The 16,857-nt window shown below is 45.1% G+C and overlaps 1 protein-coding gene across 6 annotated transcripts in view; it reads left to right on the plus strand.

Moving 5' to 3' along the window:
- The window catches only part of PNPLA6 (patatin like phospholipase domain containing 6), a 1,092,789-nt gene that overhangs the window by 278,263 nt on the left and 797,669 nt on the right, over window positions 1–16,857 (plus strand). For all 6 annotated transcript variants that reach the window (XM_069603923.1, XM_069603925.1, XM_069603924.1 and 3 more), the window contains exon 18: window positions 6,367–6,490. In XM_069603923.1, the coding sequence (XP_069460024.1) occupies window positions 6,367–6,490 (124 nt within the window). The remainder of the gene's footprint in view (window positions 1–6,366; window positions 6,491–16,857) is intronic.

Consider the following 16,857-nt stretch of genomic DNA (forward strand, 5'->3'; position numbering starts at 1 on the left):
AGGATACATTTGAAAAGACAATTTGGACGGTTTATTTGGACAATTTATACTTTTAATAGCTTTGAAATTCAAGTTAAATAGATTTCCATTGGTCATGTACAATGTATAAACATTGTTGAAAATATAAAAAGCTGCTAATCATTTGAACCGGGAAGTGAACTGTTCCACGAGGTCTGCTTTTGGTGGACAGGTCATGTTTGCAATGTTTTGTGGTAATCTATCTGTCCTATGAAAAAAATCATGAGCGATTCCATGAGTATGCATGTCCAACGCAGTCAAAGTGAGATCTTTCACAAAATCGAATTCCATTTCCTGGTATATTGGCTTGACCACCTAGTAATGTTCGATATTGCATCCCGTCTATGCTGAAATGCAATCTCTTGGGCCTGTACTTTAGGCACATATTGTGGAACACCTCCAAATCTCCGGTGTGACAGAATTCTGTGAGTCTCTTCAGGTCTCTTGAAAGAGTTTTCTCAAACACGATCTTCTCAAGAGATTTGTGTGGAGGTGAAGATGAACCAACCATTTTCTTCTTTTGTTACTGTTCCTCCGATAAAGGTCCATGTGCACATTGGTGAAAATGTAGGTTTTCTGTCCATAAGTGAACGTTGGAACAGTGGTTTATCAGTGAGCGCCATTTTTCGAGTAGAATTTCCACAGACCCATCACAAGTTTTGGAGCTCCATCTAAGATGGTTGCTGATTTGGCAACGTGCCATACATCAAATTGATGGCGAATGTTTGGAAACTGCTCTTACATGGCCTTGGCTATTGAAACGTCTGTCGGTGGCTATGAGGTCTATTTGCATTCCCCTCGATTGGAGATCTTCCAGGGATTGTAGAAAACTTTTTTCCATGGTCACTGAGGATTTACATTGGGACACCTGCACAACCACCTAACTCGCAATTTATTTTGTTTCCATATCCTGAAAGTGGTATGTGCAATACTTTGCTGAAAATCCCAGGCTGCCACACTGTCCATCGCCAGCTAGCCTGAACCGTTTGCCAGAGAATGTCCTTTCAATAGACATTTGTTCAATTTTCCAGGCTTGACTAATAGCGGGGAATAAAAATTGTCTTTGATATTTGTAGTGCTGCATTTTTTAAAGGAGCTGAAGTCCAACAAATTGACAGAAACTGGACACCTTACTAAAAGTAGAGCCACTGAAGAGTAAAGCTGCTGCACACAGTAGATTTCCAGCTGCCACTTTGCCCAGCATCGGTTGAGCGGACCATGAAAATGTACCATAGAGCTGGGCACAGGTGGCTTGGAGTTTCAGGTTAGTGCCTTGTGATACATGAGTCACATTCCCAATGGCTCCCTGCATATTTTCCCCCTCACCGGATGGACACATTTCAGCATCAGTATAATCTCTACCTGGCTGCTGTCGAATACAATGTATTTATGTTCCTTTATTAGACTATCGTCCTGCATGAATGTGATTTGTAAATCAACTGATGTGGACAATTCGGCCAAACTGGACACACTGAAATCGAGATCTTTGGCAAGTCTCTCGGTCAATTGCGTAGAAGCTTTGGTCTCTGTTAGTTCCGCTTGCGTTATTTGCACACGAATTGGCGAAACCATCAATGTCGATTGTTTATTGGGTGACCCTTTTTTTGCGGGTGTGGATTGTGTGAAGTGATCAGTGAGTAATTCAAAAGCATCTTCCTTATATTCAGTTTAATCTTCATCTTGTCGCGTTCTCACATTGTAGCAATGGTCCAAGAACAATTTGCTTGCTTTGTCAGCCACATTCAATTTGTTTTCTGGCCATTGGGCATACCCATCTCTCGTCTGCTTATTGACTGGACCACGCTGCGCCTCAAATAATAGTTGCTCCATGGTGAAATCTGTTTGGTAAGCAGCATATTTGATTTCATTTGTTGTCTGTGTTTTTATACTTCTTTTCCTTCTGGGCTTCTAGGAGATGGGTTGTAAAAACATGTTCAATGTAAATCCAACATACAGTATATAGCACTTTAGATTTAAAAAAAAAAACATGTTATGAAGACAATATCAGCCCAAAAAACTTTTATTAAACAAAATTGTCTGTTAGTTGCCCTTGTTTTCTTGATTTTCTCTGAAACTGTGTTTTTCACTGTAACGACCGCACCAGCAAGCTGGTCCACCACCTCTGGTCCATGTGCCTCTTCTTCTAATTCCCGACCTTGCATACATTCATGAATAGAATATTCCTTAAAAAAAAGTCTATCATATTTGAACTGAAAGTCTTTCATCGCACACATCGCTTACATACCTTCGTAAACATTATTTTGTCAAAATAGACATTTCGAATTTCACCTGATTTATGGCAAGTCTACTAGATCAGAGATCACTGTGCAAAACCTACTGATTATAATGTTGCACTCAAGCATTTTGCATTGTATTCTGCATTAGGGTAGAAATTGTAACGTTCGAAGTGAAATGATAAGAGTTTGAAACACTGCACGTTTAAATTAATGTCAATGTTTAATAGTATCCGATGTAGAATTTACTTCCTTTCATTCAAGGGAACTGTCAGTATGCATACCTCAAACTCTGGACCAGCTCCAAAGGGTGATGTAATTGTAGTCGAAGTACCAGCATCCCCCTGTAACACAGTACTTGTTTTAGTATTGATGAAAACAGTGAAATTGAACAGAGACAATAGGATGCAGACAATGGTACATATAAATAGAGACCGATAAATGAAACATTATGTAAACAAACAGGATACGTAAACTATTTCACCTCATTTAAAATTCCATCCATAATACATTCTCGTAATAGAATAGCAAAATAAAACTACCTGATAGGTGCTCAAAGTTGTTGACTCTGGAAAAAATATGGATGCAGAATCTTGCGCCTTCAATTTCAGTGCATTGTCACGAAGTGGTAAAAGGTAAAATTAGTTTTGCATTAGATATGTGGGAAGATCGAACGCTCAATAATATGAACTTCTGCAAGTCTGTATGGCTCACCATTGGTATACTCGACATGTCGGTGATGTCGTCACTAGCGAGGGTCTGTGCTTCAGTCAATATGCTCACCTAAAAGAATTGACATGTGAAGCAACCGATTCCAAAATGATTATGCTCATTTCGAAGGGCACTATGGCATAGTTTTCTATGTTCAAAATTAGTTTCTATGATGCCCCTAAAACCAGGGTCAGATGTGTAGCAAAATGGGGCATAGTTATAAAGTAATACAATCTGGTAAATATGCAAAGTTATAGTAAGAAACATTTACACCAAAAGCACCAATCCGTTCATGCAGTTAGCTGTTCAGAACCCAAAGGCCTACATCTAAATCATCATCCGGAACTCACCTGGTCCCGCGTGTGCATTAATAGAGTTGGAATGGCATTTGGAAGTAATTCATGAGACGTTCTGAGGCAATGCTTTTGGTGTACTGCGATTCGTCATACAAATCCGGGGTAAAGTGCAGCCTGCGGATGCGGAATCGATGGGCCCTCAAGTCCCACAAGAGATCCTGGGCTCTACTTTCAAGCTTGCCCCCACAGAAGTCCACAAAATCTGACCCATTCTCTTATTAGATCTATATTCCTCCGGAATGTATGCATTATTGTGCCCTTAGGTTTGTCATGGGTCTTAGAACGGCAACCATAAACCATACAAGCAGGCATTCTTGAAAAATCTGTAAAAAAAAAAAAGTAAACATAGTTACAACAATGTTTTACATGAATGTGTGAGAAAGATGGAATCATATCAAAGTTTTCTATGCTATGTTTGTTTTGGGTACAGAAGAAAAAACTGTAGCGTAGTCGAATATACACTAGGATACCTTTCATACAGAATTGATTGATGTGACGCAAATCATAACGTGTTACTCGTCCATTGAATGTACTTTCATGCATCAAAAGGAAACGTGCTTGTAGACATGGTCCGTGAAGGATGCAGTTCTATCCCAATTGACACTGATGACATTTGATGTATATCGAGAACAGGACAAATTAAACGGAAGACAATGGTAATAGCAATAGCAATGAGATGAATGAACATTACACTACTGGGTACATTTGTTCGAAATAGATAGAAATGTAGAGATCAAAAAGAGAGGATTAGGTCACCGTCCCTTAACTTGACTAACAATTAGATTCAGCAAGCAGGATAGTTAGTAGCAGGAGAACAGGTAGCGCTATCGAGAGTTGACCTCCGGTGCTCACAGATGTTCACAGGTAGCACGATCACGAGCTGACTTACAGTGCTCACAGATGTTCTCAGGATAAATATCAAGGGGTTTATAAAGAATTACAAAAAAAAGGTTGTGTATGTGAATGAGTGACGTTTTTAATGGTGGTGTTTTATGTGGATTGCAGGGGCGTGACCTGCTTAAGGGGTGCATGCCAGGAGACAGTGTCTGGGGATGCCATGTGTACAATGGCCCCTGCACGTAATATACCTTTGAAGTGTACATGGTGTTTTGAACCTTGGCCGTTCCCATCCTGCCAGCCCCTTCGGGAGGGCACCGCAACAAGTGCAAACTGCCATTGATACTGGGGGGCGGGGGGTGATGGAGGGGCATGGGGCATGCAGAAAAGGGCCGAAACACTGCTGAATGGAGACACACTTATCTGGATTGCAGGGCACGGCCTGCTTCAAGGCAGCATGCCTGGAGACACGGGGTCTGGGGAGGCTATGTGTTCAATAGCCCCTGCGCCTAAGATACCTTTGAAGTGTACATGGTGTTTGGCACCTTTGCCGTTCCCGCCCTGCCAGGACAAGTGAGCGTTCCCATGATTCACTGAAAAATGTAAACTACTATTCAGTAAAGTTCTGTTGTATTTAATTGTGTTGCTGATGTTGACGGCACAAATGTACTACACATTGTATACTTTGGGTTGCAGCACAGTGTGGGAAAATCCCCTGTGCTGTCCGCTGTCACTGGGGAATTCGGCTCGAATGACACCAACGGCACAGGTGGGTATTATTCGTCGAACGCGGTATCCAAGCCTCCCATGAAGCCACCATGTAAATGCTCGATAGGCCACCAGCCTGTACCACCTGTGGAAGAGAAACATACAAACTGTATTTAAATGAACATGATAAGTGTACAAACCTTATTTGAAAATGCAATCTTGTATCCCATGGCATAGTTGCCAGTAAAATTTTACTTCATGGATCAGTCAACTTGGGCTTTAAAGCGTAAACACATTACAAAAGTGAACAACTATGCTTGGGGCACAGAGGAAATATTGTTTCTTGGTTGTATGTGAAAGAGATATGTAAAAGAGACATAAGATGACCACTATGATTTCCCCACATCGCAAGTGATGTATAGAATTGCAAGACTATATACTTTTGCAGTGGCCTAAGTGACATCACATCTAGAGTACCTTTTACTCGTTAATTGGATTGCGAGGGCGAACTATTGCGCGAAGTTTGTGCATAAGCAGCATCATAATCCTCAACACAGACCTTGTGAGGCAGGCTGCCCGGAAGTCATGCAGCTCGGTAGCGCATTGCGGCCGTGTCTCGTCTTCCGATATGTAAGCCAAGCATCCAGAGTTTTCTCTGCAGCAGCAGTTCTCCTCCTCAGTTGGCATGACCTTGCACCGATTGCAGGTACACCAGGTTGAAACGTCTTCCATGTCGTCTGAAGCCCCATCGTTTCTGCAACTTTCTCTTTTGACTAATTCCGCCTCGGAATACTCCGGCTTGTACTGGTAGGGCTGTATTGTTGCCAGTATACGACAAAATTAAAATAGATAGTAATGATAGCACTAGTATCTATTCGCACGGGCTAGGAGCAACGAAGCTAGCTGAACAGAGCAGAAATGAGCCACAGGATGCACAAAAAAAGACAGTGAAATGATTAAAAAAGCAACTCTGATGTTGTCTGATGAGCAGCGGTCTGCTTATACTTATTGAGGAAAGCAGCGTCCTGCCATTTCCATAGACACGTCATTAGCTGGCGCACAGAGAACGTTGACACGAGACGTGCATTCGCATTGTGAAATGGGGCGTACGCGCTGAGTGATGTCCGCTTCAGGGGCGGGGGATATGATTTAGTGCCGCAAGGGCAGTTCACCTTAGGGCAATGCAGCAACATATAAGATTAGCACAAGATGGCCGCGCCGGCTGCCTGATTTCGCATGTCTAAAAGTGAGGAAAACTATAGTACGGTGCATAGGAAATGTTCTTACAATCGATCAACCTATGCTTAAAACCACATGCCCGAACACTCGAGACAATAATATTTTTGAGCGCTCTATTCCTTTAAAGGTAGAGCTTTCAGCACCACCTAAAAGCCCAAAACTGAAAATGAGTATGTGCTACTATTTGACCCTTGCAGCATGTTGTCCTGGCATGGTTTGGTGTTTATACTCTCCTTGACTGCTAACATGCGTTCTTTTTTCAGGCAGGGGGACCATTCGGACTGCACTTACATTGTCCTTAATGGCCGTCTTAGGTCAGTCATCCAGAAGTCTAATGGGAAGAAAGAGCTAATTGGGGAGTACGGACGAGGGGATCTCATTGGAGTGGTGAGTACTGTTTGAGATTTTGGTGTCAAATCCATCATGGGGACTGACGTGGGCAGGGTTCTCATCCAGAATACCTAGGGGGTGGTGGTGGTGCAGCTGTGATGGTAGGGGAAATATGGGTACTGAGTGTGGCTCAGACAAAATGGGAAAGCTATAACCATTGGCATGGAACCCCAGTTATGCTAAATTCTTGTGCAATGTTGCAAATGCTCTGAAATGGCTTAAACCTGTAGCACTAGATAACTCCAATAAATATGCATTTTTTTAGAAGCCATGCTCACAGGTGGGGGCATGAGCTGGGAAAGGGGGTTGTCACAAGGTGGATAAAAACAGAGCATGCACTATATGTATTTGTTCTTTGGGGTTGGAAGAATAGCTTTAAGAGTGGGGGTGGTTAACGCATAGCAAACAGAAAATAGCCAGTGACAGGAGGAAGGTGTAACTGTTAAGATGGATTTCTAAAATCTGGTGGAAAGAGCCCGTCCTTCGTTCTAGTGGAAAGAGCCCATCCTTCGTTCTAGTGAACAGTATAACTCTGAGAGGTTAGCCAAACAAGTCAAGCATGGAGAGTGGTCAAGCCTTAGTCTCATGAGTGAGTGAGTGAGTGAGTGAGTCAGGGGTCCACAATGAGTCCACACAGTGGAATACACAATGATTCTGCTTAGACCGGCAAGTACATAAATACTCTATTACAAGGCCTAAAGCACACTAGAAAAATGAATTAAGCAGGTAATACAATCACAAAACACTCCGTTATAAGAGATATACACAGTCATCTGTAGAAATGCATACAATTCAAGGGAGGTAGGTAATGATGCAATCTGGAAAACCAGTTCACAAGAATGAAGACCCTTACTTTATAAGTCCAATCCCTATGTTGAATTGTACCTAAAAGTCACAAAGTTCCTTCTAGGAGATGGGACAAAGGCAGGAAGAGTTATTGTGGTAGTGAAACATGTTCCAGAAGACTTCTCAAGGATTTTACAGGTAAGTGAGATACTTTCTCTATCTCTTAGAACAGCATTTATAACAATCATTTATAAAGCGAGGGAATGGAATGAATCGATGTTAATAACAAAGTTTATTATAGGAGAGATGCGGCAATCTGTAAGTATTCTAATTACTCACCATCTGATTTTTCCCAAATGACGTTGCAGGTCGATTGGGAATCGCTGCAGGTAGGTTTTCCTGCTGTTGGATCCAGTAAAAGATGTTCAGGAGCTGCGGGTATAAGGAAGATTCTGGTCGTGCCCAGGAGCTGAGTGCAACCCTTTTCAAAGAAGAAATGCAGCAGGCGCCAATGCAGTCCTCTTCAGGACACTCTAACAGATGAAAGGAAGCCAGTTCCACCGACAGTCACTGTACACGGGCGACAACGGGCATCTCTTCAGTCGTGATCGAAGAAGACATTCTAGGACCAGATCCCTTGATGCTGAGTAGCTGGGACTTGGTCGGAAGGCGACTTGTAGAACAAGGTGGCGACCACAAAGTTCCAGACGGAAACGCGAGACTGTGCTGCTTCTGATGTGTTAGCCCAATTCAGAGCTGATTGGTCCACTGGGTGGTCGAGGGGCGATTCCAAAGGCTTAAAACTGCAGGAACGCGAGAAGGCATCAAGACTGGTTGGTCCCACCAGCCTATGGGTCGGAGCACCACAGGCCTTCTGAGATCAGGTAGTTCAGTAGGGCTTCACAGGGACACTTGTAGGAATGGTTGCCAAGACTCTTCAGGAGTCATCCTTGGGTCGTCATTTGGCTGCACAGCTACACCGGCTACTTGGTTCCAATGCTGATCTACTGGAATATCTGCAGGAGTCCTTTTCTTATCCCAAATCCAGGCTCATGGAAAAAACAGCCCACGAATGGTAAGGATCTGCACTACTCGCTCAGTCAGCAGTGGTCCAATAAGGGGCTGCTGTGGGGTTTTACTCATGTATGCAAACCAGACTCTCAGACACCACATCTGTGCAATGGGACTAGACCGTGCCACCCACTTCCTGTGTCCAGACACATATGGGTTGTACTAGCCTGCGAAAGCAGCAGCTTTCCCATGCAAATGCATGATCATATTGGGGATTTTTGACTGGAGAAGGCAGAAAGAAGGCCAAGAAACAGAATGGCCGAAGGACAAGCGAAGGACCTTATGGCATGACCATTTTAGGACACTAGCCACTAAAATAAATGCTAACATGGTAAAAATGTAATTGCTGCCACCAGCTAGTCTTTAGGCATGTTAAAATGTAACCATAAATCCCCACTGTAAAAGACTATGGTGATACAGAAGTATCCTCATGCACTGCATTGTAAGAGGCTGTGTGCATTGTTAGAAATGATACCAAAACAGGTAAAAAGTAAGACGAAAGGGAACCATAGTTTCCCAGTACTGATTTTCTGTAGGACTGATCACTTTCCCCCCAAAAAATAAGCAAAAGACCAGGGAGCATCACTTCTCTGTGCAAAGAATTGGGTGCCATAGACTATGGAGGGAAAGTTGCCTAAAGGAGAACTCTTTCCTGACATTAACTATATTTATGTGAAAAGGGCTGTGACGAATCCTCAGATGTCGTCCCTGCTCCCCTAGGGGGAGCCCTTTCCCATGAGGCCAGGCCACTACCCGATAGTCCCCCTGTGGGTGGTTCTCAGCAGGTGAATCTCATGGGGAGGAAAATCCCTATAGGATTAGTGATGACCTGGGGATAACGTGGCGTCCACATAGCCACCCTAACACTCCTTCCTACCCTCCTCCCACTTTACCTAGTGTTACTATTTTGTTTTTGCTATACCATCAATATAGGAAGTACTGGTATGAGGAAGAATGTGCACTGCTGAAGGGACATGTATCCCTTAAGTACGGAGACGAGGGAGAGACCAATTGACTCACTGGACGACCTCAAGATCAGTACTGTGAGGAGGAAGTGCAGAAGTATAAAGAACACTCATGAGACCTTGAATGGACGATTTCAGGTTTCCCAAAACCTGATTGGGCAGAACCCATTCAAAACTGAACTGGAAAATGTGAGGGGTCAGTAATGTGAGACTCAGGTCTGTATTGAGTTTTCTAGGGATTTGCCCTTTTATTATACACAAATCGTAACTAAACTTACTCTACCAGGGTATTCCTACCTATTCTAAGATCGCTGGTATAATCTCTTAGCATTCACAAAACAAACCCTCATGCCAAACAACATAAACATTCAAAGCAACATAAATACAACATAAATAAAAGGTTACCAAACACCCAGTGTCTTGGATTACTTCTCATGGTTCTGGGCAGATCTGCTCCCCAGAAATTTCCAAAAGTCAATTTCATCCTAGTAACAAAAAAAATCTTCAAGTCTTGAAAAGTTCCAAAGAAACAAAAGTTCACACAAAATCCACTGGCAAAATTCTCTTCTTTGCTTGGTGAAAAGATTCTTCCTTTGCATTTCCACAAAGAAATGGACAATGCCAATGGAGTTTCCTGGATGACTTCCTTCCAGGAAAGAATAGATGAAGTTGAAAACAAAAGTATCTCTTCCACTTTCACAACAACTTCTCTGCTCTCAACTTCTGCAGCGTCTTATATACACAGTTTGTCAAGATGTGTTTGCTTAAGGTTTGCTCCTTTCTCAACTACTTCCTTCTGTGATATAACTGTGAGAGCAGGCTCCCTTGCCCCACAGTTCTGACAAAATATTGACCGCCACAGTCCTGCTACTGCTACTGCTACTACAGGTTCTGTGATAGGTAATTTGCTGCTACAACTGCAACTTCAACTGCTTTTCTACAAGACATCTATGTTCTGGTTTCAGCTTCAACTACTGCTACAACTTCTGCTTCAACCTTTAGTGTGTTGCAAGATGTGGACCTTAATGGAAATGAAATTAGGCACACACGATTTCGTTTCACTCTTGAACTGCTACTTCAATGCGAGACCGGTTGCCACCTTTCGGTCAGTTCTCAGCCTCCAAGTTATCGGGAAACATTTTCTCATGCGCAGGCCCTTTAAACGATATATATATATTTTTTTTAAACGTGTTTATTTTTTGTTCGATACACAAGAGAGCATACATCATAACAAACAAAGGTTTTGCAAATTATTAAGCCCAATCAGTCCCTTTTTCTTTCCGCTAGCCTTCCCCCCCCCCCCTCATCCCGCCAACCCTCAGTCCTCACCCAATTCTTGGTCGTCTGCTCGCCGTTCCATGCCTGTGTCCTCTGCCGATGAGGCGTTTGCCACCGCATGTGGCTTAAATGTTAGAGCCGGATAGCTCTCGTCATAGTCTATTAACGGCGACCAGATGTTTGTGAAGCAGTGAAGTCGACCTCTACTTGCAGCTGTGATTTTCTCCGCTATGAAAATGCCCCATGGTTTTAGCCACCACAGGATCATTAGGGGGCCCTCCAGAGATTTCCATGTTCGTGCTACCGTGATCTTGGCTGCTAAGAGGAGCTGGGTTAGGAGGGCTGCTGTTCTGCCAGATCTTGGGTATATGCCTGGGATCGGAGCTCCTAGTAGGATTGATTCCGGCTCCAGGGGCAGCGTGATCTTTGTTATGTCCGCTATCGCTGCCGTGCATTGGGACCAGAACTTTGCGACCACTGGACATGACCACCACGTATGTATGAATGATCCTGGGAGGCCACATTGGCGCCAACAGCGGGGGTCCAAAGACTGGTTGATGTGGTGTAGTCGGAGTGGAGGATAGTACCATCGTAAGAGTAGTTTATGGGCACATTCTCGATTAGTGATGCAATAGGAAGAGGAATGGGCACGAGCCCAAATGTCTATCCACGTCTGGTCCTCTATCGGATGATCTAGGTCCGCTTCCCATTGAGACATGTAGGTCGCTCTGGTAGTGAGAGAGTTTGTCTGCATTAGCTTGTATATCGTTGAGATCCGACCTTGGTGTGGGGGGTCCGCTAGAGTCAGCTCTAAGGGGTCCAATTCTCGAGTAGCTGCCGCTCGAATTGATGAATGGGAGCACCAATGTCGTAGCTGTGCGTAAGAGAATCTGTCTGTTTCCCTTAGGTTAAAGGTGCTCTTACATTGGTCAAAGGTGAGCGGGCAGCCCCTTTCAAAGAGCTGGTCCAAAGAGTCGAGACCTCCTGCGATCCAGTTATTAAAATTCGCAGGGTGGGCTCCTGGTGAAAATGTCGGGTTATGGAAGACTGGGGCAGATGGGCTCCGGTCCCTTGGGATGCCCCTATATTTGCGTGTCCATTCCCAGGCTTTCAGGGTATGCTTGGTGGAGGATAGCATGGTGGGCCATGTTCTTCTGGAGGTGGGAGATAGATGCAAAAGGAAGCGGAGGGGGAGAAGCAAGCGGGACTGTTCCAACTCGGTCCATTTGAGCTAATGATCCAGGCTTGAGTGCGGGCTAATTGTCCTGCAATCTTATATTTCTGGAGATCAGGGACTCCCAGGCCTCCTAAGTGTGGACTGGTCAACATCGTTTTCATTGGGATTCTTGATTTTTTTACCCTTTCAGATGAAATGTAACACCTTCCTCTGGAGACGTTGAAGCGGTGGCCTGGGGATCAGGACAGGGAGCGCAGAGCAAGTATAAAGGAGTCGTGGGAGGAGGTTCATCTTGCACGCCGCTATCCGGCCCAGCAATGAGATCTCCTGTGAGCGCCAACGATCGAGGTCCTCATCTAGGGATTTAAATAGTGGTTGGAAATTCGCCCGATAGATGTCCTCTGTGCGGGCTGTGATCTGGACTCCCAGATAGGGAATCGTCTTTTCCGATAGTCGGATCGGGCAGAGGGCTTCAAACGACGCTTCATCCTCAGAGTTCAGTCCCACCCCTAGGGCGGAAGATTTCATAAAGTTTATAGCGAATCCCGACGCTTTACCAAAGGAGTGCAGTTCCGCCAGGGAGGATCTTAGCGATTGGCTGGCGTCCGTTATGGTTAACATCACATCATCCGCGTATAACGCTATTTTATGTTGAGTAGGACCTACTTGGAGGCCTTTAATTCTGGGGTTAAGACGGATTCGCTGGGCCAAGGGTTCCATAAAGGGCGAAAAGCGAGGGGGATAGGGGGCATCCTTGTCTGGTCCCACAAGATAGGGGGATCGGATCAGATAGAAAGCCGTTGACTCGGAGCATGGTTTTTGGGGATTGATAATTGGCCAGGATGAATTTCTGAAATGTGGGGCCAAAGTGAAAAGATTCTAGAGTGAGTTGGAGGAAGGACCAGTCCACCTTGTCGAAAGCCTTAGTCGCATCCAGAGCCAGCACTGCCAGTTTTCGTGAGTCTCGTCGTGCGATCTCCACCAAGTTCAGGACTCTGCGAATGTTGTCTGGGGCCGATCTATTCTTCGGCAAATTCATTTTAACTTCAATTTAGCTACCGGCAGTGTTCTCCGTGTTTACAGGAGCCACGCGACCGCTCAGCAACAAAGTAATGCTGATGTGAGGGAAAAGAGGTTTTTATTACACGCAAGCATTTCACATAAGCGTGTGTTGCTTTCCCATTAATTCATCTGAATGACCAGATGCTATAACCTCTCTAGGGAGGATCTTGCTATCATCCAAGAAATCATACCATGCATCACCCTGTGACATTCTCCCACCTCCCTGGGCCTGGTCTCCACTTAGGTGATCCTCCCGCAGTACACCACCCCCAGGATTGGGATCAGGAAGCGTCTGCCCTTTCCTGACCACCTGGGAGGAGACTCTAGGCAGGGTTTTAGTGGGGGGTCCGCAGGATTCTCCACAGAAACCAGGAAAGAGAGAACTCCACCCTGGAGGAACTGCGTGATGAGAAGCAGACCGGAGAACAGAGAATGTCATTGCTAGGGATGCTGCCCTGCAGGCAGAGCTGTCCCTATGCGGTCCGCTGTGGAGAAGCAGGCGTCCAGGCACAAGATGCAACTGGAACATGCGGTCGGCAGGAGACGTGAGGAACCAATGCTGCGGAGTCACCGCACTACACCGGAAAGCAGCAGGGGACGCAAGAGGCCCGAAAGGAAATGGAGAAGAGGCTCCAACCAACCGAAGAACACCGGCAAGCCCCTTTCAGGTTCCATGGGTTGCCGGAACAGTTGGTGGGCCTTCAGAAGGGCTGACAAGTGTCTGGAAACGGGTCAGGTACCCGCACACTTTTATGAAAAGTAAACTAAGTAATCTTCATAGTTCCAGTTCCTGGCAGGATAGTTAACCAGGGCTACCACAAATAGACAAGAGAAACACACTGGTCTGGGACCCGCACCTATAAGAGTGGGAAATCATGTAACTGTGAACCTTTGAAGTACAAACCAAGCCAGGGGAAGGGAGACATCTCCCCCTGGTAATATTGAGCTGTAAATTGTAAAAGCAAAAAGGGCAAAGAACCCAGGGGAATGGAGGCCTTCCCACTGGCAGTGTGAACTGCATACTAAAGTCGGAGAAGGGCTTAGGGGGTCAGGGAGAGGCATTCCCTAAGCATTTGGGAACTGTGAAGCCAAGAGACATCAGGAGAAGAAAGCCCACCCCCTGGTGGTGTATATTGTGAAGTGAAACTGAAGGAGACCCGGAGAAGGCAGTAATTCCCCAGGCACTGTGAGAACAATGGGATGGGATTCTCCAGGACCCTAAATAGTGAAGATGATGTATTGTGAAGCCAAAGAGAAGAAGGCCAGAGGAAGGGAGTACTTCCCCCTGGCACTGTGGAGGCATTGAGAACAAAAAGCCTGGAGAAGGGAGGCATTCTCAAGGAACCCAATAGTGAAGCAAACTATGGACAATAAGGAATGATGTTCGAGCCGGTATTTGGCCTGTTGAATTGGAACTGGGAATTGTACAGCATCACAGGCTTGTTTGTTTACTGTGAAAGGAACTGGGACCTGGGGAAGGGAGTCATTCTCTCAGGTGAAGTTCCCACCTATGATTGTCCAGAAGAAGGGAGTCATTCTTCTGGACCAGGAAGATCCACTACCTCTCTTCTGTCGGTTACAAGTGTGAGGGGCAGAAGTAGGCATTTTGACACAATGGTGTAATCTTTTATTTACTTGGACATTCTGACTGATTCCTTAGTGGAGGCAGGGAAACCCCTCTCAGAGTTAGGGAGAGATAGGTTTCCTCTTTATTTCTACCTAAATAAAACAAAGGGCCAACAAGCATGCCCTCCTGTGTGTCAGTCACAGGGCCCTTTCTGCACCCTTGCAGGGCCTAGACTAAGAACATACAGTTCAGTTCAATGACCAATCTCTAACCTAATTCACACTCCGTTTTTTGGAGTGTTGGTGAAAGCATCCTTCCAATTCAGGATGGTTTAAAGTGTTCCAATGCTCTTTTTTTAACTTGGCCATGGCGTGTGCGCCAGTAAATGACACCCTCTAGGAAATCGTATCCATGCGATACAGCCCTACTAGACCGAGACCGTGCAGCCCAACGGGTCTCCTTTAACTCCTACAGAGGAAAGACTGTGCAGTTGGCTCCCTCTTGCCCTTGTAGGTAAGAATTTGATTTGTAACCAACTGGTGTGGGACTTTACAAGACTTATCTGCTTGGTATTAGTGACCAAGCTCTTAACATAGGCCTGTACTACACAAGTCGGTAAAGTGGCTGAGCAGCCAGGCTTATCTTCAAACTGTAGAGAAGTACATTGAAACCAGTAATTTTAATTATTCAAATAAACACTTACACCCTTAAAAGTAGAATTTCAGAATCAAATTATTCAAGCAGCAATTATGCAGGTAAGTAAATTCTTTTTGCACTAAAATATTTCCAGCACACGGAGTGACATCAATTAAGATCAGTAGTAGCACTTTTGTTCACCATACGATATTGAATTTGGAGGGCAAAAGTGTTAGAGTAGAATAGAACACTGTAACAATAGTGTCTTCTCCCAGAGGGATGTAGGAAGTCTTTTATCCCAGCAATAATAGTGTAACACTATTAAAACCTGTAAGGGAACACAAGAGATACCTTTAGGGACCCAGGACAGCCAAAGTCAATTAAACAGTTCTAGTTCTGATGCAAACCTTTTAGAAAAAGTTAGTTGAACAGTCAGTAGTTCATTGAAGAAGCATCGGGCATCTCAAGAGAACCTACCTGAGGTGCACAAGTGGTTAGGCCTGCACAAGTGAATTGCAGTAATTCAAAAGGCTAGAAAGGATCACTCCCCAAGCTAGGAAGCACTACATTTGGCTAAAAGTGGTTAAACCTAAATCCCCACAGTACCTTAGAATTGAAGCAGATGTTCCAGCTGACTTTCTTCTTGATGCAGTCCCTTGTTCTTGGACCTTTCTCATGCTGACGAAGGACCTCTGGCGGGCATCTGCAGCAGCACTCTCGAGAGGTAGTCTGCCGCAATGAATTCCACTCGTTTCAGCTGCTCTTTGTGGTTTTAGCACCTTTTTCTCAGTGCCAAAGAGAAACAAATAGCTCTGGTTGGAGTTTCCTTGGTCCCTCGGTCTGGACTCTGGTGAGGTGTCTCTAGATGAAGAATTCCTGCTTCTGGAGGACCTTCAAGATGCCTACGAAGTTTTGGCCGGATTCGTTCTCAGCAAGACTTTGCATTTGTCGGTGGTCCAGGTACCCCGGGTATTGGGAAATTGCAGCCCAGGAAGGTCGCAGCGACACAGGCAATGGCCCAGAACGACGCAGGTCTTGAGGCTAATTTCTTCCACCTCCTTGGTGGAGCTTCCCAGTCCATCCGAAAACGGGGTCAGTTCAGCTGCAAGGCTTCACCGGTCCTTTCGTGGTCTTGGAAGGTGTTGCTGGCGACTCGCTGCGTCTTTTTTCAGATTTGATGTTCCAGTGGTCGACTCTGCCTGCAGTCCCAAAACCCTTGCATTATATGCTAAATCCCATCCCATTCATTCACAGCACTAAGCAGTCAATCACACAGGAGGGGGGGGGGACGTCCTCTACGACAGCCACCCGCCCAGTTGGAACTGGTTTCAGCCAGGCATGCCTACGAAGAAAGCCCACTGACGTTTGGGGATCCTCCCTCACTTCCCGTCTTCCCATACACACTGTTCTTGAGCGGGCTACAGCGCCAAACCCTGCCAAAGGCAAAACACACCATGGACTGAAACATGATCTAAATGACCGAGTAAAAGCCCAGAAGAAACTAACAAAAGAGAAACAGTGAAAAAGAAGACTCTGGCCATTTTGGTAAATGGTCACGTTTGGGTGCTGTTTACACAGAAAAAATTTATTTAAACATTTAGGGGAGTCTTAATGGCTCCTCGGTGGCACTGCACACAGGGTGCTGGGTGTCACCATAAAAAGCAGATGCCCATGGAGTTTATCAGACTCCATTAAAACATAAGGAACACAAAATCTTAGTTAAAGGGAAAAGGCATGAGTGGGTGGCAAAATGGCCCACTCACTCAGGAGGTTAAAATCAAAAAGGTCCCAGATTCCAGCAAAGGTTAAAGAGAATTGGAAC

This window comes from Ambystoma mexicanum, chromosome 3q (genome assembly GCF_040938575.1).
Source record: "Ambystoma mexicanum isolate Mex_15411 chromosome 3q, UKY_AmexF1_1, whole genome shotgun sequence".
Taxonomy (NCBI): domain Eukaryota; kingdom Metazoa; phylum Chordata; class Amphibia; order Caudata; family Ambystomatidae; genus Ambystoma; species Ambystoma mexicanum.